At 43.4% G+C, this 21,603-nt stretch overlaps 2 protein-coding genes across 5 annotated transcripts in view; one reads left to right on the top strand and one right to left on the bottom strand.

Annotated features, from left to right (window-relative positions):
* The window catches only part of LOC105185692 (uncharacterized), a 68,606-nt gene extending 58,115 nt beyond the window's left edge, over nucleotides 1-10,491 (bottom strand). For both annotated transcript variants that reach the window (XM_025301065.1, XM_025301066.1), the window contains exon 1: nucleotides 9,881-10,491. In XM_025301065.1, coding sequence (XP_025156850.1) covers nucleotides 9,881-9,941 — 61 coding nt within the window. In that variant the 5' untranslated portion in view covers nucleotides 9,942-10,491. The remainder of the gene's footprint in view (nucleotides 1-9,880) is intronic.
* qin (tudor domain-containing protein qin) overlaps nucleotides 1-21,603 on the top strand; it is a 200,104-nt gene that overhangs the window by 164,071 nt on the left and 14,430 nt on the right. The gene's annotated exons all lie outside the window — the stretch shown is intronic.

Genomic DNA, 21,603 nt, shown 5'->3' with positions numbered 1-21,603 from the left:
AGTGGAAAAAACCGAACAGCTTCGGGCACCGCGATAGAGGAGACGAAAGGGAAGTTGCGTAGATGATCGCGGTGAGTAAGTAACGTCGCGAAACAATGAACAATGACTAGTGAGAGCGAGTCATTAGTTAACTCGCAGAACTCGAAAAGCGGACAACACGACGTCGTGCGCAGCCGCGTCTCGTCAGCGCTCCTGTCGGGCTCCCAAAACAGGACTCGAAAAATCGCGCGTTGTTTATGAATCTCGTCCGCTCTCCGTCGCGATCAGCTATCTTCCTTCTTCTCGTCGAGCCGATGAAAATCTAGGTCAATAAATAGATCGATAAGAGCGCGGTTCAACGACCCGATTAAACGACCGGTCGAACGCTCGTGAGGAAGAGAGAGAGAGAGAGAGAGAGAGAGAGAGCGAGAGCTCCGCGCGCAAACCGGTCGCGCGGAATCCGCCTATTCTCTAAACGCGCTCGTAAAGCTCAGCCACTGCAAATCAGCAATTGCAAACTGACCGGATGCGTTTCTTCGTCCCACGTCCGCAGGGTTTGTTGCTGTCGTGTTTCTCTCTCTCTCTCTCTCTCTCTCTCTCTCTCTCTCTCTCTCTCTCTTTCTAACTCTCCTTCTCTCTCCTTTTGACGCTCCTCGCGAACGAACGCGCGCGCGCGCGCAACGGATACACGTAACCTCTTGATGTAATGAGAAAAATATGCCGGCCGCGTGGGAGGGGAAATAATGCATTTTTCCTTTCACCGTGTGTAACACGTGATCGCGAGCCCCGCGACGTTAAAGCGCGCGTTCATCCGTGGCGGTCTGAGATCTTGGAAAACGGCGGTCGCGCTCGCGCGACTGCGGCGTCTCGTCTCTTGCCTGGTATCTAGGCTAGTTGCGCGAGACGGAATTTTAAAAAGCCCGACTCGCCGCGGTCTCCTCTCGGGTTACGGCGTTTGCTCTCTCGCGGAGACCGCCTCCTCTACCGACCGACATCGTGCTCTGTTAAAATCGTGACTCATTCTGTCGATCGGTGAGAGCGAGCGTCGCGCGGATTCACTCCTCCGCTTTCGTCGCTGCTCGTCCGAGATGGTGCGTGTCCGCGGCTCACCCTCGCGTAAAACGGCCTCGAAAAGGCGGGAAAGCGCGGGCGCTCTCGCGGATTTCTTTAATAACGCGAGCGCGTCGGGAAGTTCTGTCCGTCCAGGCACCGTCACGCGCGGAAACCTGATTTTCCGGAACGGCCGTCGACCTTCGCGTGCGCGTTGCATTTTCCAATGCAAATCCCCGATGCGGGCAAGGTCATTGGCAGTTGTGCCAGCGGGGCTCCGCCTGTCGTTGGCGACAAGGTTACGTGAGTGACCATTGAGATCGGTCAGACAGACGACAGAGAGGCAGGGAGACAGAGAACTCCCTCTTTCATGCTGTGATTCACCTCGCGCGAGGAGAGCTTGCGCTGAATTTTCAGCGAGCTGCGCTCTTCAGATTCTTCGAACGAGCGCCTCGAGGGAGCAAACATTCTCCGGTCGTTGCACACTTCGCAAGAGACGAAAACGCGCATCGGCCGGTGTGCAACGTCTGTCGAGTGCGCGAAACGCAAGCTCTCGCGTATTACAAGTCGGGATTGATATTATTAAATTTCTGTCAATAATAACGTTGATATATATGAAATTAATCACGTTAAAATGGCAGTCGAAAATGGCCGTCACTCGCGGTCTCGTTGTTATTGAATTTGTTGTAAACATTTCGCTATTAAATTTCTCGCAAATACCGCCCGCGGGCGCACAAAGAAAGAGAGAGGGAGTCGGAGGGAGGCAAGCGCGGATAGAGGGGCGTTCTGCCTCAGGACTTGGCTAATTTCGCCAGTCACGATCCTGCGCACTGACCGTCCGTGCATGTACAATGCACAGTGGGCTCTCGTGAAATCGAGCGTAATAATTAAATTTTTACTTCTCCTTTCTCCTCCGCCTCTCCGTTCCCTCCTCCTATCCCGGCGAGAACATCCTTTCGTCGAGCGGCATTGATACGGTGATAAGGAGAAGCGAGAAAAACGCCGCGAGCGTAAATCCGCAGCGTCTCGTCGCTCCGCGCTGTCGTGCCACGCTCAATGACGAGGCACCGCGCTCGAGACAGCGTGCTCGCTCTCTCGTTGTAATCACGTTTGTTCCAAATCCGCAAATTGTTGTGTTCACGCGGTTCCCCTCGTCTTCGCGGGAAGACAACTGTGAGCACTTTGGCAAAGCGCCTCGTGCCTGCTCGGCTCGCTCTCCGGCGAGCGAGCGAGCGAACTGCTCTGCGATTACATGCAACAACGGGCCGCGTACGAAACCGTAAATTACTTCTTCGAGAGAGGCGCGGCGCGGCGCTAATCTTTGCGGTGGGACGTTTCAAAACTTCAGTCTCCGCTCCGCGTCAATCGGGATATCACCGTGCGGCGGCTGATCGACGTTGCGATTTAATCAATCGATCTCCTCGTCCTGCGATTAACGCCAGAGAGAAAAGAAGCACGAGAGAGAGAGAGAGAGAGAGAGAGAGAGAGAGAGAGAGAGGGGGAGAGAGCGTGCATATCGATTGCAAAAAAAAGTTGATAATTATGAATTCCGAATTAGTCATATTCGTATAGTAATAATGAAAACCGATATTATCTATTATGATTATAGACTAATTATTGCTAATAATTGTCATGAATAATACGACGGTCGCGCGCAGACCCGCCCGCCCGCGTGCTCGCTTATTCATATTCACAATGGCGAGCCGGCAAGTCGTTGTGAATATGTTTATTAGACGCACCGGCATGAAATGAATAACTTCTCTAACTGATTTTGACAAGCAATCACGAGGTCGACATCGATCTGCCGAATCGACGCCTCGGGAAAGCACGCTGGCGCACTCGCCTGCATTCGTCCGCGCGCGCGTGCGCGCGCGCGCGCCTGGCCGACGCCCATAAAATAATATTTGCAATGGCGTCATCGATCGTTACCTCAAAGACTGGCCCCGGCCGGCCTGATAGATGAAAAGATGAAATATGTATGGACACGACTGTAATGGAAATAATATTTCACTCGCCGCCGCCGCACAGTGGGGCGACTAATGCAAATCATGGGACATAGCGAGTAAAAATGAAAGTTTGATTTTTAACACATTACCATTAAAGATATTTAGTAAAATACTTATAGTTCCTTTGCCTATGTCGCAATTTTCATAATAACTAACAGAATATATATACAACGCAAAATCAACAGTTCAAACTGTTACATCTTAATATGATGCTAGCAAGATGCATCATCCGAGTTAATTTCAAGTTGCATATACAATCATCATGTTTAGTTTCAAAAATGTATTATTTCATCAACTTTGTGTTACTGTATCAAATTATTTTCTTGTATGTTTCTCCAAAAAATATCTATTTTTTAACTTTATATATTATTAATTTTCAGTGGAAATTTAAAGTATATTGAAATATATTATAAATTGTTGATTATAAAAAATATCCTGTAACATCCCGTTTCATATTAAAAATTTTATGAAACAATATACCTAAGACTACATATATCTGTTTATATCAGGTGCGCCTAGGTGCGCCTTTACAAAATATTTATTGTTAAAGATGCACAAACGTATATCATGAAAGAAGGGAAAATTTCAAGCACTCGACAAAACAAATATTATATAAAAATAAGAATCAAAAATAAAATATATCTTTATTAAAAAAGAACAAGTTTCTCTTGTTTTATTTTTGTAATTTTGTTTATAACTTATTGTGTTGATTTTTTTCTGACTGAATCAGAAAATTATTCATATCGTTAGGACTTTAGAACTACATTATATATAAAATAAGTCATGGATGAAAATTACTTATGAAGAAACTTTCTTATTCACTGTATAAAATATATAATATGTAATAACTATAGAGCCGGTGTGTTAAAGATCTAGGATACTCTTTATGTATAAAGTAAAAAGTTTTATGTTAACCTATTAGAGCCCATGGCTAACTCTGCTCATCTAAATAACATATGGAATCCTCTAGTATGATAAAAATAACAAATTCGGCGGAAAAAGTTCCAAAAAAAATTTGCTTATAACAAAATTGTTTAAACAATTTATTTAAAAAATGATTGTTTTGAAAATCTGATGCTGCCAATCTATTTCGCTTTGAAAATTAGGTAAAAAACAATCGTTTTTTTAAATAAGTTTAAACAATTTTGTTATAAACAAATTATTTTTGCAATTTTTTCCGCCAAATTTGTTATTTTTATCATACTAGAGGATTCTATATGTCATTTAACTAATATTCCAGCTAAGTTAGCCACAGCCTTTAACGGGTTAGAGGAGAGATGATTAATATCGAAAGAATATTTTCAAGTTAGAGTTAACTCCAAAGAGAAGAATTGTATGGTTTTCATGCATGCTTTTATTTTAGCTAAAATATTTATACTGAATTCCACTAAACGCTTGCAACAATCGCGGCGTCATTCTTGTTTAATATCTAGTCAGAAACAATGATAAAATAAGTGGAACGCACTGTTAGTACGTAGTCAATCCCACAATATATTACACATCTTCGCGCTCAGGCATTCACGTGACACACGAAAAAACAGTCTTCTCATCGAAGCCTCGACAAAGCAAAAAAAATATATAAAAACAAAAAAAACAATAATAAAATAAAAAAACATAAAAAAATATAAAATATATAAAAATAAATAAAAATAAACTTAATAACATATTATAAATATATAATAACAATGTATTTTAACAGTATATATATTATATAAAGAAAAACGGCTCAATGTCCGAGAATCGCTATACTTCACCTCACTGTGCGCCGTCGACGCGCACTGACGGACGGACGAGCGAGGATCCTGGCGAAATAATTGGAGCGCATTCGTTTTCGCGTGCCGTTAACGTATCGCGCTGTGCGTTACGCAGCGAATGAAGGTGAGAAAAAAAAGGAAAAGTGAGGCGAGGATTCGAGCGAAGGATACTCCGCGCGCGCGCTCTCTCTCTCTCTCTCTCTCTCTCTCTCTCTCTCTCTCTCTCTCTCTCTCTCTCTCTCTCACTCTTTTTCTTTCGCGTTCTCGTCGCTTCTCACGCGTGCGTCATTCCTGAGACCACGGCTTTGAGAAAAGTGCGTGGCAACTCTATTTTTTTTCCTTGCGATTATACGATTACACTTTCTCCTAAATTCCTGAAAAACTCGAGGAACGCCACATCGACGCTTTCGAATTGAGCTCTTGAAACCAGCGCCAGGCAGCTCGGATTTAGAAGCCGAAAAAAACGCCTTTTCCAACTTTCACCAAAAACTCCGGCGCCCTGGGAGCCGAAAGGATCGCCGAAGAGTAGTTTGGGAAACTCGCAGCCTCGAGTTTTCCCGAGGAAGATGTCGCCGGACGTATACGGAAGTACAATTTGACGAATCATTTTCTGGACGAGTCTGTCGTTGCTCAATTATCGCAATTTCAACGACGGAATTTCACGGTTCCCCGTTGACGCGAACACTCGCGGAATTGTCATTAAGGAACGTTCGAGCAACGTCGTAGGAATCTGGAACGCCCTTCACGGTATCCTTCTCCAGCCGGCGCGTCGTCTGAATCATTTCTGTTCGTGTTGCATCTCGATCGCCGCGACCGCGCGCGGCAACAGCTGATCTGTCAACAGCCGCGGATCTGCGTGTCGCACGTGGAGTCTAGGAAAGTCTCACGCGCCAAGGCGGCCAAGCAGAAGGAGGCTGCGACCGCCTTTTTTCCCACCTGCCTCGCGAGCCGCGCGAGAGTCGCGCGGCCAAGGGGAAGACTTAATTCATAACGCGGCTCACGACTTCGAATTTCCCCGCCGCTGTCGCTTTATTGTCATGCTCAATCTCGCGGCCGGAGCGTGGCGCAAACAAGAGCCCCTTTCCCTCTCCCACCGTGTCATTAATACACACGCGTTTACATGCGCTGAATACAGCCAGGCTCGATTACTACGCGCCTATTCTGCACTATCGTCGCCGCTCGACCCGATGTCGAAACGGAATCCATCATCGTCGTCGTCGTCGTCGTCGTCGTCGTCGTCGTCGTTGTCGCGACCGCACCGGCGAAGAAATCCTGCGGATGCCGCGGGTGTTATTGTTCGCACTGGAGCGATCCGACGTGCGAAATTGGGCGGTGCTTGTGAAACCGAAGCACCGTGTGTGTAATTTTTTTTTTCTTCTTCCCTTTCCTCATCTTTTGGAGGACGACGTCGACGCACGCCCGACGTCGGGCTTTCCAGGTCGGAGAAACGCGCGGATCATCTGTCGCAATTCGGCGCGACGCGACGCGCTCGTTCGCGCGGACACGGACAATTTGCATGCAAGGCCGAAATGCGAGGCGCGTTCGCGGGATGATACATTATTCTTGCGTGATATACAAGCTATTCATTATCGTCGGCGGACATTTCACGCTATGGAAGACATTACGTTTTCACCGCGCGAGGTTCGCACGATGCATTATGCGGGCCGACGAGATTATTATTATACACTGCCGGATACAACAAAGATACATAATCAAGCCCAGGTAACTTCGTAATTCGGATCGATCGTCCCCTCTCCATCCCTCGGGAGGGAGCCGCAACGGGCGACTCGTGTGGGATGACCGAGGGGAGAACTCGCGAGCCTCGTGAATTGCTCTAGAAATCGCGCAAAACCGATTACATTGTAGTACTTCAGCGGAACGCTCGAGCGTTCTCCTTACTCGCTCGACGATGAATCATCCCTCGAATTCGCCGAGCGAATTTTCTTTTTCGCAGCAGCCAGGAGAGCTCGTGGCAAAGCCGCGGATTATCGCTGATCCGGGCTTCGCCGAGCTTCCGGCGTCGGACCACCAGAGTGACCTGGTGTGCACGACGTCAGCGTTATTATCGCAAAAAGTGCAAAAGGGAATCACGCGAACCGGATAATGGCGCGCGTGCGCGTGCGCGTGCGCGGAGGTGGTCGCATACACAACTGGCTTCTTCCGGGTTTGCCGGCCGGAATATTATTCCCCGCGAGGAGTTAATCCCATCCGCTCGCGGAAACGCGCGCGATTCGTTATCGGGCGAGATAAACAAAACGACGCGCGAACCAGACAAATGGGCAACTCGCCGCACGTTCTTGATATATTCCAAAAGCCGGTTTCGCGCAGCGCCCCGGCGACAAACAAACGCTCCTAGGCAGGGAAAATCTGTACGGTACACTGCCGCGAGGGAGGAATTCACCGGTCGTATTACGTTACGTGCGCGCGTGCTTTTAACGCTTACGGTTTTACGGTATGCTCGCTAGCTCGCTCGCTCGCTCGCCGTGATTTAGAGCTCGCGCCAATTTATTCGACCGGCACCGTTCAAAAGTTGTACTTTATAACGATAGCGCGCGCGACCGGTCGGGCGAGCGAGCGAGCGAGCGTACGCGCGATAGGACGCGCCCCCGCGTGACCCCGAGAGAAATTTATAGATGTTAATCGATGGAAGTCGATGACGCTCGAAAAGCCCTTCGCACGCCCTGCTCCTCCTTCCTCCTCCGCGCGCGCGCGGTTTGATTAATTATTATCCTGTTGACCGCGCGAGCCGCGAACCGCGCGCCACGCCGCGATGAATTCACTCAATCATCCTAAAGAGATCGAGGTTGAAAGATTGAGAGATCCTTGAAAGCAGTGTTTCTCCATCTAGATCGCCCTCGAGGAACGCCTTTCGAATCGATTACGGAGGATCCCGCTTCTTTCCTCCGTCCTTTTTGCTTTTCTCTCTCTCTCTCTCTCTCTCTCTCTCTCTCTCTCTCTCTCTCTCTCTCTCTCTCTCTCTCTCTCTCTCTCTCTCCTCTCTCCTCTCCCTGGCTCTCCTTTCCTCTCGCGGACGCTGCTTCTGTCTCACGCTGAGACGAGTCAGGCACGTGTCTAGCTTGTCCACACTTTCTATCGAAACCTATAAATGGCAATAACGTGGATGCGCCGCGAAAGGATACCGCGTCGGCGACGAGGTTTCTGGTAACGCGACGTCGTAACTCGCTCCAGCTCGTCTCCGACTGGGATGATCTCCGTCATTGCGACGAGATGCCTTGGACGACCTCTCGCTCGGAGATTCTCGATAAACGCGTGAATTCAAGTGAAATTAACGCAATTAGCGAGTGGCCACTTTGAAAGATGAGGGGGTTCTAGACGGCTTGCCCGTCTCGTTCGTTGCAGTTTTGTCAAGATTCGTCAGCTCCCATCGTCCTTGCGGAGCTCTCGCAACGAGCGCAGCAGCTCGCACGAGACGCGCTCGCGAAATGGAGACAGAGAGAGAGAGAGAGAGAGAGAGAGAGAGAGAGGGGGGGGAGAGAGAGGGAGAGAGAGGTGAGAGTGGGGAGAACGAAAGAACGAGAGAGGGCAAAATGCTTCGGATCCGCCTTTGGTGAGGGATGTTCGAACGGTAATTGAGATGATGTCCGACAACGGTTTGTTTTCAGAAAAAGCCCGCCGTGTTACTTCCATTCCCCTCTTTCTCTCGCCCCTGACGGCCGCACCGTTGGACCGTTCCGGTCTTAGTCTCTGGTGCGACTCTTCCCTTTTCTCCTTTTACTGTTCTTTTGTGTCGTCCTCGTTCGCTCGATCGATGTCGTGCCCAATGGATGATAAAAATAAAAGATGGATGGGAAAGGGAGAGTAAGACGAGGAGAGAGAGAGAGAGAGAGAGAAAGAGAGAGAGGGGGGAGGGAGAGGGGATGAAGGCGCAGCAGCAGCGACAGCCGCAACGACAGCCGAGCGTAAAATCACGCATCGCCTTTTCCGCTCCAAGCAGCCGATTTTTTGCGTGCAAGCGATTGTTGCTTTTTAGCGCGCGATACATTTTATTGTCCCTATCATATCCGCGTATCGAAGATGGCGCACGGACGGGGGAAACGCGTAGATTAATAAATAGATCTCGGCGGGGCGGGAAGAAGGGAGAGACCCCGCCGACGCCCACGTTTGCGTCGCGCGAACGACGGAAATAAAAGAGATCGCGGCCGCTGCGGCGAGAGAGCTCTAATAATCGATGGAGTATCTCTCATTTTTACCACCGCTGTTTACTCGCGCCACCCTTCGGGGTGCCTCAAGCCCCGACGCTTCGCTCCCTGCAAATCGAGCAAATCGCAAGTCACCGCCGAATCGAGAGCGTCGTGCTACGCTCGCGCGAGCGGTCTTGTTTAACCTGATAAATCAACCGTGGGCAGAAGTTCCTTTAGCGTCTTCGCGATGCTGCGTTAATTATGCTGCGCAAACAGCGCGAAGGGAAGTCAGACAGGGGACGGAGGGAGAGGTTGGGGTCAAATGAGTAGACGAACAGATATCGGTGCGGTTTGCTCTGCCGAGCTGGGGAATATTGAGTTGGTTGTGAACGAAGACGCGTCCGCGGATCGTGCTCCGAGGGTGCGATCAACAGTTTCCATTTAATTAGAGGAGGAGACCGGCGAGGGGTGGAGAGGGCGGCCGGCGGCCTCGGCGAGCTTGTTTCGTCGCCGGCGGACGCTCCGCGGGAGAAACGCCGCGACAATTCGCGATTCCGCATGCAAACGTGCGGACTTGAACGTGCGCGATCAGCGTGCCGAAGCGGAGGTCGTCGTGAGAGGTCAATCGAGAGAGACCCACAACCGGCCGGGGGTCACGTTGGCTACGCGTGCGTATTGCTGAAATTGCGATGAATTGAACTTGCGACCGCGACTAATCAGACCGGGACGAGATGGCGCGATTGCTCGGAACGAAGCGGCCGTGACGATTGCGAGAGAAAATAATTAGCGAAGGTACACCCGCGATCTTCATTGATAAAACAGGCGCGCTTTTTTGCAACAACTTTCACGGTTACGTGGCGCCGCTCTCATACCGCCCGTCCCTCGGCCGTGACAGCGTGCGCGCGTGCGTGCGTACACACGTACGTACGTGCGTGCGTACGCGACTCACCGACGATTGTCGAGAGAAACGCTGCACTCGCGATGGCAATCGCCACGCAGAGGAACCTCATATTATATCCCTCTTCTCCTGCGGCGCGCGCGCGCTCCTCCGCTTCTTCTAGCGTCCTCCTCTCAGCGGCTCCAGCAACACCAGAGCTGAGCCGAGACCTGCACACTCCTCTGACGCACCAGGATCTCGCGGCTATCGGGATCGCGTCGTGGCACACATGGTCGATCTCACTGGTCCCTCGTGTCGCGGCGCGGCGCGGCGCGGCGCAGCGCGGCGCGGAAAATGCACGATGTGGGGCGCGACGCGCGGACGAAACTCACGCCGGTTGTCGAGGAACGTGCGTGCGAGCGTCTGTTGGACAATGTGGCCGCTCGCTCGGGACGTGAAAGACTGAGGAAAGGCTCGTTCGCGGCTAGGTATTAGCCTCGGCGCGACCAGCACACTCAGCTCCAATCCAGCTTCGTTCCAGTCTCTCTCCTCTGTCCGGCCATGGAGCGAGGAGGAGGCAGCCGGTTTCTTTCTCTTCGCGGAGGAATCCTCCTCGAGGCGGCTCGAGGCGACTGTACCGACCTTCTCGCCGATTCACCAGCACGATGATGACGACGGCGGCCTGCGACGTCCACGCGATACTCTCTCTCTCTCTCTCTCTCTCTCTCTCTCTCTCTCTCTCTCTCTCTCTCTCTCTCTCTCTCTCTCTCTCTCTCTCTCTCTCTCTCTCTCTCTCTCTCTCTCTCTCAACCTTCGGACATAACGAACGAGTTCGTCCTCGCGGATAAATAACGCGGGGCCATGAGCGAATCCGGTCGTACTCAGGACGCTGCGAGATGGCATATTGGAGAAGAAAAGAGCCGAGCAGGAGGAAGCGAGGCTCCTCCAAGGGTTTTCGCGCGAATTTTGTCGTCTCGCAAATTGCGAGGCGAGTCAAGTCGGAGGGAAATCAAGACCATTTGGTTGGTCGAGTAGGATCGATAATGGCTTGGGTCGGCTTGGCTGAATTTTCGACTCGTTCCATGCGAGCGGGAATTTAGCAGAATACGAACATTTTGCGGAAAGAATTGGGACGATTAATTCGCCGCGTACGAGTCTGAATCGAGTTTGTTTCGAATTTTCGATTCGAGTTGTTTCGACCGAAGAGGTTCCCTCGCGATCGTGCTCTCTCGCGTCCTGAAGAGATTCACTACGGTGAAATAAAAATTACAGAGTCTAGGTTCTGATTCTTTTTTACCTTCTTTTATATCCGCGTACCATTTTACCGCTCAAGTGAATGGAAATTGTGTCACGTACTTATTAAAATGAAGTTGGTCGCTTTCTCTCGCGACTCGGAACGAGCGCGTCGCTTTGTCTACGGTCATCCGTGTCTCTTCATTGAACCACGAACCACGCTTTCGTCGATCGACGTCGCATTTTCACGTGCTATTTTCGTTTGCTGCTGCATGCAACTCTCGAGAGCGCAGAAGAACGTCGTCATCGGTGCATATCACGTACGTGTAGTAGTTATTCCGAAAAAAAAAAAACGATAGTGGCTTTTTTGCATAATTCTGACAACGCCGACGATGGTGCTAATTAAACTGTCGTGCAATGTACATCGAGCCCTTGTATTATCATTAAAGAAAAATCGGTTTCGAATTTATAAGATGGTTCGCGGATGAAAGATCGTCATTATTATAGTGCGTGAGTATGACAAAAATTTCTCTTGGGAATATTCTCTTTGGGAATAAAATACGAGTTTCGCAGGTAGCGCTTTTTGTGACGTGCAAAAAGCAAACTCGCAAGTTTGCCTTCGAAGGAGAATTAATTAGTTTGTCCCCGAGCATGTTGTGCCAGACATATTATAAAGACAATTAAAAAGATCCACTACGGTATCGATCGACTAATATGCTCAGACGATTACAGTTGGTGGAAGTTTCGATAGTTTATCGGATTAGATGTTCGAGCTGTTCGTGCAACTGCTTAGTTCGTCGTCGTCGTCGTCGGAAGTTGCTCGACGAATGTCGCGTGGTAAAATGAAGCGATTAGTCGCGGCAGGGAGATGGAGGTTTTTTTTCGCGAGAGCGAGCGAAAGGAATTGCGCGAGCGAGGCGGTGCACGCTATGCACGGTAGTGCATAATGCTGTACACTTTGTTGATTCCGCCGATTCATTCCGCGTCCACGCGAGAACGAAGTGGCGACCTAAGAGTTTGCTGAGGCAACACGGCTCCGCGAATTTGAATGAAACTCGCGAGGAAAATGGAGGAGAAGGAGGAGGAGGTAGTAGTAGAGAGAGTAGTAGGCGAGGCAACTGCAAGCTCCTTCGTCGCGACGACGTATTCTCGCAATAATATTTTTCCGCGTTTGGGCCACGCTCGCGCGAATGAATACGCGTATTATTGGCGAATTTCCGCGGCACGCTACTCGAGACCGATTTTTTACATCCTTCTCCCTCTTTTACTTCCTAGCGTATGCTCTCTCAAAACGTAATAAAACCGCTGCAAAATGATCGCAAAAATGAAATCGTGCACGGGAAATCACTCCGTCAGTTTGCTTAGCTTTGTGAAGTTAGCCCGCGAATTTAAAAAAAAATTTTTTTCTTGCACTAAACATGTGCCAAATTGTTTGTAGAAATATGTAGTGAAAGAATTTTCGTTTTTAGTAAAAAAATAAAAAAGTTACAAGGGGGGGAAAGGGTCGCCCGCAAAATTGGAGGACTGAGTTCAAACCAAGCCTAATAGAAGCCAAATCGTTTGTAGAAATATGTAGTGAAAGAATTTTCGTTTGTAATTGCTCAGAAAAAAGTTGCACACCCTTAAGTTCTAAGGGTAGCTATTTTTGCCCCGTCGTGGGGGCTGACTTGAAACCGGTTCAAATCGATGCTAAGGGGTTTGTAAAAATATATAGTGAAAGAATTTTCGTTTGTAGTTGCACGACAAAGGGCGAAATTAGAGTCACTAGTTTCTACCCTTGTTACTTAGAGGGATTGTAACTTTTTTCCTGAGCAAACGAAAATTCTTTCATTATATATTTCTACAAACCCTTTAGCATCGATTTGAACTGGTTTCAAGTTAGCCCCCACGACAAGGGCGAAATTAGCGCCCCCGACAGGGCAAAAATAGCTACCCTTAGAAGTTAAGGGTGTGCAACTTTTTTTCTAAGCAACTACAAACGAAAATTCTTTCACTACATATTTCTACAAACTCTTTAGCATCGATTTGAACCGGTTTCAAGTCAGCCTCCACGACAAGGGCGAAATTAGAGTCACTAGTTTCTATCCTTGCTACTTGCTACAAAGAGAGTGACACAACTGTCCCTCACCGATTTGAATGAGCTTCGGATATGTTGTAGAGCATCAAAAACTAAGGAACACGTATTTTTTTATATCGGCTTCGGAACATGTTTGGGGGGTGAAACCACCCCTTGAAAAAAAATAGCCGTTATCGTTTTTAGCAAATATTTTCTAAATTATGAGTCATATGAAAAAAAGTTTCAGACAAAAGTTTTGCAATATTTTATGCAAATCTCTTTACAATCATGTGTTCAATTTTTTAAAATTTCAAATGTTGAACTACTCTCCCCCCTTACTAGTTACTCTAGCAAAATTTTTAAGTTTTTGTAAGGACAAAAATTGTAGAGCATTAAATACCAAATCCGTCCATATATAATATTAGAAGATGGTATTTAATATTTTGGACAAAACGCAATGAGAAAACTTCATGATATATGCCGCGCTGCCCAATTAGATAAATACTGTAGGTAGGTACGCTGTGATATTTCTCTGCAATTGCACTATGCTTCACGACTGCTTGTGCATATTTTCTTATGCTACAATTAATCGTAATGATATGATATACAACACATTAAGGCTTAGTCTCACGATGCTCGAGCTGTGTTAATGATTTTCTATATGCTAACTTATGAAGTTGTGCACGGAGCTCTGCATGGCAACCTTCATGATTTCGACAAAAACAATAACACTATGAATTCAAAATCATGAACGTTGTCATGTAATGTTCCATATGCAACTTCATAAAAGTTAGCGTATAGAAAATTATTAACATAATCGAGCATCGTGAGACCAGTCCTTTACACAAAATAAACATGTGAGCACAGATCAATCACATATGTAACAACGTAATAAATGCGTGTGGGGTGCGCTATTTGTACAGAAATTTCAAATGTATATTTTCTGAATTATCTATCCATCATCAAAATACTCGATAGATTATAATGTACCATCCTGTTTACAAACAGAGTTTTCGAGATATACTTTAAGTCTTTCTGCCGCTTGATACTCGTCACTCGTCCTTGATTTTTGAACGTGGATGCACGCCAACAATAGTCAATATTTATTATATTTCTTATCGCACGCGAATAATGGTTATTGTTTATTATTGAACCACGTGTTCGATTTCATTGTGATTGTCTGTGTCTCGGTTGGTGAACGATTACTTTGTTGAAGTTATTTTTCTTGGCGAATCTGCGTTGCTCCTTATTTTTGTTTAACCTACAGGTAAATCACGTTTGTTATCAAGGCCATTGGGCGCTGTAGGGTTTTGACTTTTCACACATAATACTTGCAAATAGCGGGGCTTCGGCGTTTACCGTTGGTGAGTAACGTTTATCTAGTCATGAAAACACTTAACTTTCGTTGATCGGATTCGCTGACGGAATATTTTATAAATCCTTCATTATTACAAATAAGGACTCTACATAGACAAGTTCCGATTAACACAAACTTACATATATGCACGATACAATTATAAAATATGTTATCTCCGCGATTCCCGAATGAACTATCATACAAATGTCACGAATTATAATTTTTATATTTTACTATTGAAAAAGGTCGAAAAATTACGACTGGAACATACGTATGGATATTTATAGATTTTAACTAAGATTATTAAAAGTAAATAATTGACACGACTAACAGCGTACTAGCTCAATTGTCTTTTTATTCTCGTTTGTTTCCTGAATCACATATTTGTGAAATTTATGTTTATACTGCAATTTTACAGAAAAGTCAAAGTGAATAAAAAAGGGCAAGCGCGTTGTGCATGAAATGCATTAAATATCTTGATAATATAACACAAAATTAAAAAAATATAAACTAGATATACTAACATGTTTATCGTACGACATTATTATGTATATGTGTGAATGAATTTTATATTATCGCTTAAATATTATCAAATATGATTTCACCTATTTAGCGCATAATATAATTTAATAATATATTATAAAATTTAAAATTGACAATTATATATACAATTAGAGGCCTATAAAATTTTAACGACAATCGTAAAGCGCGTATAACTGAACTGAAAAATGTTTTATATAATATTAATAAAAATTATTGAATCAATACGTATGAAAACGTATTCGGTCATTAATTTGACAGAAATAAATTGCTAACAAAAAAATTGTCCCGTAAAATTTGAAACGCCAAGCTTCTAATTTTCAGCTGGCTGGCGTCCAACTTTCAGCTTTCAGCTGGCTAGCGTCCAGCTTTCAGCTGGCTGGCATCCAGCTTTTATAATTCATATTTATTATATAAAATATATATAATTTATTATATAAAATAAAACAAGCATACGATCAAAAATAATATAACTTAATGTTTTAACAACATAATGGTATAATCTCATTATGTCCAGACATGTGTAAGTTTGGATTATGTAATACAAAACGTTAGAAGTAATCGGTGTTTGTACAGGAATTTGATTAAAATGATGAGAAAAGATGGTTTAATAACGTTAATGTTCATACGAAAACGAAAAAAAATTTTGTCATAGTTTAACTTGTGTAAATATACTAGGTGCGCAACTAAGTTTCCGGGTTTTTTTGATCAATGAAAAATGGAAAATTTCAAGAGAAATAAAAAAAATGGTTTATTCAAAGTATCGTCCCTCGCTAGCTACACATTTTTGCCATCTCTCTGGCAATACATGAATACCGCGACGATAAAACGACGCGTCTTTGGACCGAAACCATTCATCCAACCAATTTTGCACTTCTTCGAAATTGGCCAAGTGTTGCCCAGCCAAGCCATGCGCCATCGACCGGAACAAGTGATAATCGGAAAGGGCCAGGTCTGGCGAATACGGCGGGTGCGATAGCAGATCCCATTTCAGCGTTTTGATAGTGTTCTGGACGATGGAAGTGCGATGTCGTGCTGCAATATCACTCGTTCGTGTCTCGTGTCCCATTCTGGCCGTTTTTCGAGCAATACATGGTTCAAATTGATCAGTTGTTGTCGGTAGCGATGCCCATTGACAGTTTCGCCCGGTTTCAGCAGCTCATAGTACACGATTCCTTTCTGGTCCCACCAAACGCAGAGCATTGTCTTCTTTCCGAAGCGATTTGGCTGTGCCGTCGATGTTGATGCTTCGCCAGGTGAAAGCCACGATTTTTTGCATTTGGGATTCTCGAAATATATCCATTTCTCATCGCCAGTAACAATTCGATGCAGAAAACTCTTTCTTTCACGCCGCAAAAGCAAAATTTCGGAAGTGGCTCTTCGATTTTCCACCTGTCTCTCAGTCAACTCACGCAGCACCCATTTTCCTTCTTTTTGAATTTTTCCCATGGCATGTAAACGTTTGGAAATACCCTGGCGAGTCATGTTTAATGCCTCCGCAAGTTGATCTTGTGTTTGCGTATCATTTTCATCCAATAACGCTTGCTGATCGGCGTCCTCAATTGTTTTTGGTCTTCCGGAGCGCTCCTTGTCCTCAGTGTCGAAATCGCCACTTTTGAAGCGTTTAAACCAATCTTCACAGGTAGTTTTCGATGGTGTATGTTCGCCGTAGGCAAACGACGTGCTTCAGCTGCACTTTTTTTCAAGTTAAAGCAAAAAAGCAAAGCTTCCCGCAAATGCTGTTTATTTGGCACAAAACTCGACATCGTCGTTGTTAGAAAAAATATTTTTGCGTTGTTATATGTGTTGGTATTACGACTGGTTATTGTTAACAGATGTCCAAGCTATAAAAAAAACACAACTTCAGACATATATGTCGACTACATGTGTCGTTAGCGCCATCCATGTGTGAAACCCGGAAACTTAGTTGCGCACTTAGTACCTAGCAAATTGTAGTAGAGATATGAAGAACGTAGCAAACGCATTAAACAATTTGTAGCATCTTTCAACTAAAAATAATATGACAATTAATAATGGTAAGTAATAAGAGACATTAATAATGGTAAAACAGTAATAAAGGCAAAACGTTTTATTGCATGACAGCATCTCTAAAAAGTTTTCGACCATACTCCATTATGCCCCGTGGTCTCATTATACCAGGTATGTAAATATGAAACCGGAATTTTTGTATAGAAAATATACGTTTATTGAAAACGTTATATGAAAACGTTATATGGAAACGTTATATGAAAACGTTATATGAAAATGATAGAAAATATTTTATTCGAAGTATTGCCCATCGCTAGCTATACATTTTTCCCACTTGTCTGACAATTTGTGGATGCCACGGCAAAAAAACTGTTGCTCTTGTGAGGCAAACCAGTTATCGAGCCATTTTCGTACATTTTCGTAAGAAGTGAAGCGCTGCTCAGCAAGTGCGTGTCCCATCGATACAAATAAGTAGTAATCGGACGGAGCCAAGTCTGATGAGTAAGCCGCATGCGAAATCCCAACTAAACGCCTCAATCGTTTCCTTCACCAATTTTGCTGTGTGTGATGGTGCATTATCACTTTTGAAACAAAATCACTTTTTGTTGCCTGTTTTGATATTCTGGTCGTTTTTCACGCAAAGCTTGATTCAAATCGATCATTTGTTGTCGGTAGCGTTCGGTAGTATGAACGGTTTCGCCAGCTTTTAGCAGCTCATAATAGATCACACCCTTCTGATTCCACCAAACACAGAGCATTGTCTTCCGTCCATAGCGATTTGGCCTTGCAATCGATGTCGATGGTTCGCCTGGAATTATCTGGATGATCTTTTACGCTTAGGATTCTCAAAATATATCCACTTTTCATCGCCAGTCACAATTCGATGGAGAAATGACTTTCTTTTGTACCTGGCGAGCAGCATTTCGCAAGTGGTTTTTCGGTTTTCCTGCTGTCTTTCATTCAGTTCATGTGGAACCCATTTTCCCATCTTCTGGATCTTTCCCATGGCTTTCGCAAACGTATGGAGACGGCTTCTCGTGTTACATTTAATTGATCCGCGAGTTGTTGTTGCGTTTGAGCGTCATCCTCATCCAACAATGCTTGCAATTCGTTGTCTTCAAACTTTTTCGGTGGTCTTCCACGTTCTTCGTTTCTCACGTCAAAATCGCTACGTTTGAATTTTTTAAACCACTCAAAGCACTGTGATTTACCAAGAGCATGCTCACCGTAAGCTTCGACAAGCATTCGATGCGATTCTGCAGCAGTTTTCTTCAAATGCTAACAGAAAATCAATGCTGCTCGCAAATCGTAGCTTCCAGACACAAAATTCGACATGTTCAACGTTATTACAAACTATGCTGTTGTATGAAACTTGTATTGTTGTGAGTTGAAAATCTTTGTCAGATGTCAACAAATGGAAATGGCGCCAATGACGCGGTTTGACGGTAACTACATTGACAGCTAGGGGCCATCTATGGGCAAATTCCGATTTCATATTTACAGACCTGGTACCTCAAGTTCACCTATCATTCGGGAACAAATTGTTTAAATATAATTAAATAAAATGATATTTAATTAGACATAATTATATATGGTTATATATATGATCTCATATATAAATTATATCATCTTATATATAAATATGTGTAATTATATGTGACAATTTATATATAATTATAAATTATAAATAATTATAAATTATATATAATTGTAAATTATATATACTCTCTCTTAGTATGGAGTATGTATAAATATAATTATAAGTTATACATTTATTTCTGAGCATTTATAATGCCGTGTATACAAAGCAAAGTCAACTGTGTCGCAATGCATCAAAGACAATTTATTTGTACTTTACTTCTATAAATAAATTTTGTTTTCGTTTCGCGTGAAACAGACTCATGTGATCGTCATGCGCACTACAGTTGGCTCATCTGATCGTATTGCGCGCTATGCAGACTATAAAAATGTCTATAATATTTGAAAACGGGCAGTTCATTTCATGAGTTCATAGTGTAAAGAACTGTGTTATACACTATAATTTTGTGAAATTATATAAATATTTATTGTATTGTATTATTGTCTTACGCTTGTCACTCTTCATATTTATATTATTTAAATCAGAATTGGGTAATAACTAGTTAAAAAGATAAAAGTTAAGTTAAAAAGTTAAATAACTATAACTTAACTTAATTATATTTTTACACTCTTAACTTTTAACTTAACTTAGTTACATTTTATTGGTAATTATTAACTTGTAATCTAATTATCTTGAAGTTAACCATGTCATAAAGGAATCGCAAAACGCCGCGTATCTGCTTATAAGTAATTTACATTAAATGGAGCCTTGATTTATCTTCAGATAATCAACCAATAAAATGATCCGTAGAGCATCTGAAGACAATGGATTGTCTTCTGATTGGGTTTGATCAATCATATAACTTATTTTATCGCTCAAACGGCTAGTTTCATACCTACAAGAGAAGTCGTAAAGTCATAAGTCATAAGATAAGAAAATTGACCAATCACAGTTGATTATTTTTCTTGCAGATGAAAAATCAGGAGAGGGTTTAGCGACTCGTGAAAAAGTACTTTTATGCCCAATTTCGCCAATGTCGATTAAATCTTAACCTGAATTTAAATTGTCTTTAGACAAAGACTTAAATTAAAGTTAAGATTTAATCGACGTTAAAGATGTTGATGGAAACGGGCCTTAATCGATCTAGATTCTACCTTAACGTGCTGTCATTAGGACTGTTTGTTTTGTCTGCACTGCTGAACTGGTGTAACAAGTTGGACTGAGAAAACCTACGTTTGTCTCACTTTAACTTAATGCACCAGTTCAGCAGTGCAGACAAAACGAACAGGCCTATAGTTCCGGTTCAACCTTCGAGCCGTTAGGATTGAGTTTTACTAATTCATTAATTTTTGTGTTTGGATGGTAACATCCGTACTCTAATTGATCTTAATCGAAGAATGATGTAGGGAACTTGTCAGCTTGTTATGACATCCAGAGCCATATATTGGAGAAAAAGATGAAGAACAAGGTGGTCATATGATAAGCGTCAACAATCAGCGAGCAATGAATTGTTTGCGACAGAAGTTTGATTCTTGTCCGCTGATTGGATCGACGCTTGACATTGGATGCTCGACGCTCATCATGTGACAGCACCTCTATACCAAACGTTTATTATTCAACGCAGTTTACGATGATCCTGAGTCTCTGAGGTTTTGTGCAATGAGTGTTAACATTGTTGACGAATTTGATTCGTCTACATCGAATGAGAAATTTAATCGCGAAAGCGTGTTAAGTACGTGGTCTCACCTTCGCGATTTTTTCGAGTTTAACTCTAATGATGAAAAAACTAGAAAACTGTTATTTCAATGCTTGCTATGCAAACCTAAGAAAAAATACATATCGGCGTCAGTATCTTCAAACTCGAATTTAAGAACGCATATTAAGGTATGTTATTAATATAATAAATATGTATCATGATAAATAGGAAAAAACATTTAGGTTATGTTTATAACCGATTGTATTTAGATTGCTATCAAATCGCGGAAAAGTGTCGCGGTATTGTTCTAAAATTGTTGAAACGAAAAAAAACTAAGTTAAGTTAGATTATATAACCGTCTTTTATTTTATTTCTCAACATTATTTTTTTTTTCGTAGTTATTTGTTAAATATTTTACTTATTTCTGTTATGAAATATGACGCGAACAAAATTTAGATTTTTATTTTTTATGTATCTTTGTACTCAAATTTTGCAAAGAATTATTCACTTTCTGGCGCAAATTGAGTAATTTATTTAATAATGCAACGATCTAAATTATTTGAATTAAGTTACGGTACTCATATATCATATTTAATTATCACTTGAAAAATCTTGTTACATCCTAGCAAATTAGACGATTTTAACAAAGTTTCGAAAAATAGACCACAAGCAGTTAAAAGAAATTTAATACATGAAAAATCTGATGAGCCAAAACTAAAGCAAAAGAGGTTGAATAGTCTCGGAAAAGAGATAACTTTTTAACTAAGCAAATGTTTGACCAAGTCACTTTAGAGCTTGTTATCAATACTGCATCTGCATTTTCACTTGTTGAGCATAAAGTATTTATCGAGTTTTGTGAAATAACAATTCATCAAACACCTATGACTCGCAAAACTCTTATGATGCATCTTGATAAAACGTTCGAAAAAAATGAAAATAGAAATGATCGAAGAGCTAAAAAAAGAAGAATGGGTGTGTGTAACGGCAGATTGCTGGACAGCATTTAGAAGATAGTCATCGGTCTATTTTTTATAAACAATTTTATATATAAATCGTCTCTTTTTATTCACGGTTATTAGACAATGATCGAATTATTATATTTTCATCGTAAGATCCTATTTGGACATAACAATACACTGGTTGGATCATGATACTCTAGAGAGAAAGTCAAAAGGACTTGCGTGCTGTCGACTTGAAGGAAAACATACATACGAGATTCTCGCAAAGACAGTTGAACTGATATTAATTGAATTTAATATCCAAGATAAGACAGTATGCATTGTAACGGATAATGCTAGAAATTTTGAAAAAGCTTTCAGGTAAGTATTATTACGTGTGAATTTAA

This window comes from Harpegnathos saltator, unplaced genomic scaffold (assembly GCF_003227715.2).
Source record: "Harpegnathos saltator strain DR-91 unplaced genomic scaffold, Hsal_v8.6 scaffold401, whole genome shotgun sequence".
In the NCBI taxonomy this organism is placed as follows: domain Eukaryota; kingdom Metazoa; phylum Arthropoda; class Insecta; order Hymenoptera; family Formicidae; genus Harpegnathos; species Harpegnathos saltator.
This window is presented reverse-complemented; position numbering and strand designations above follow the sequence as displayed.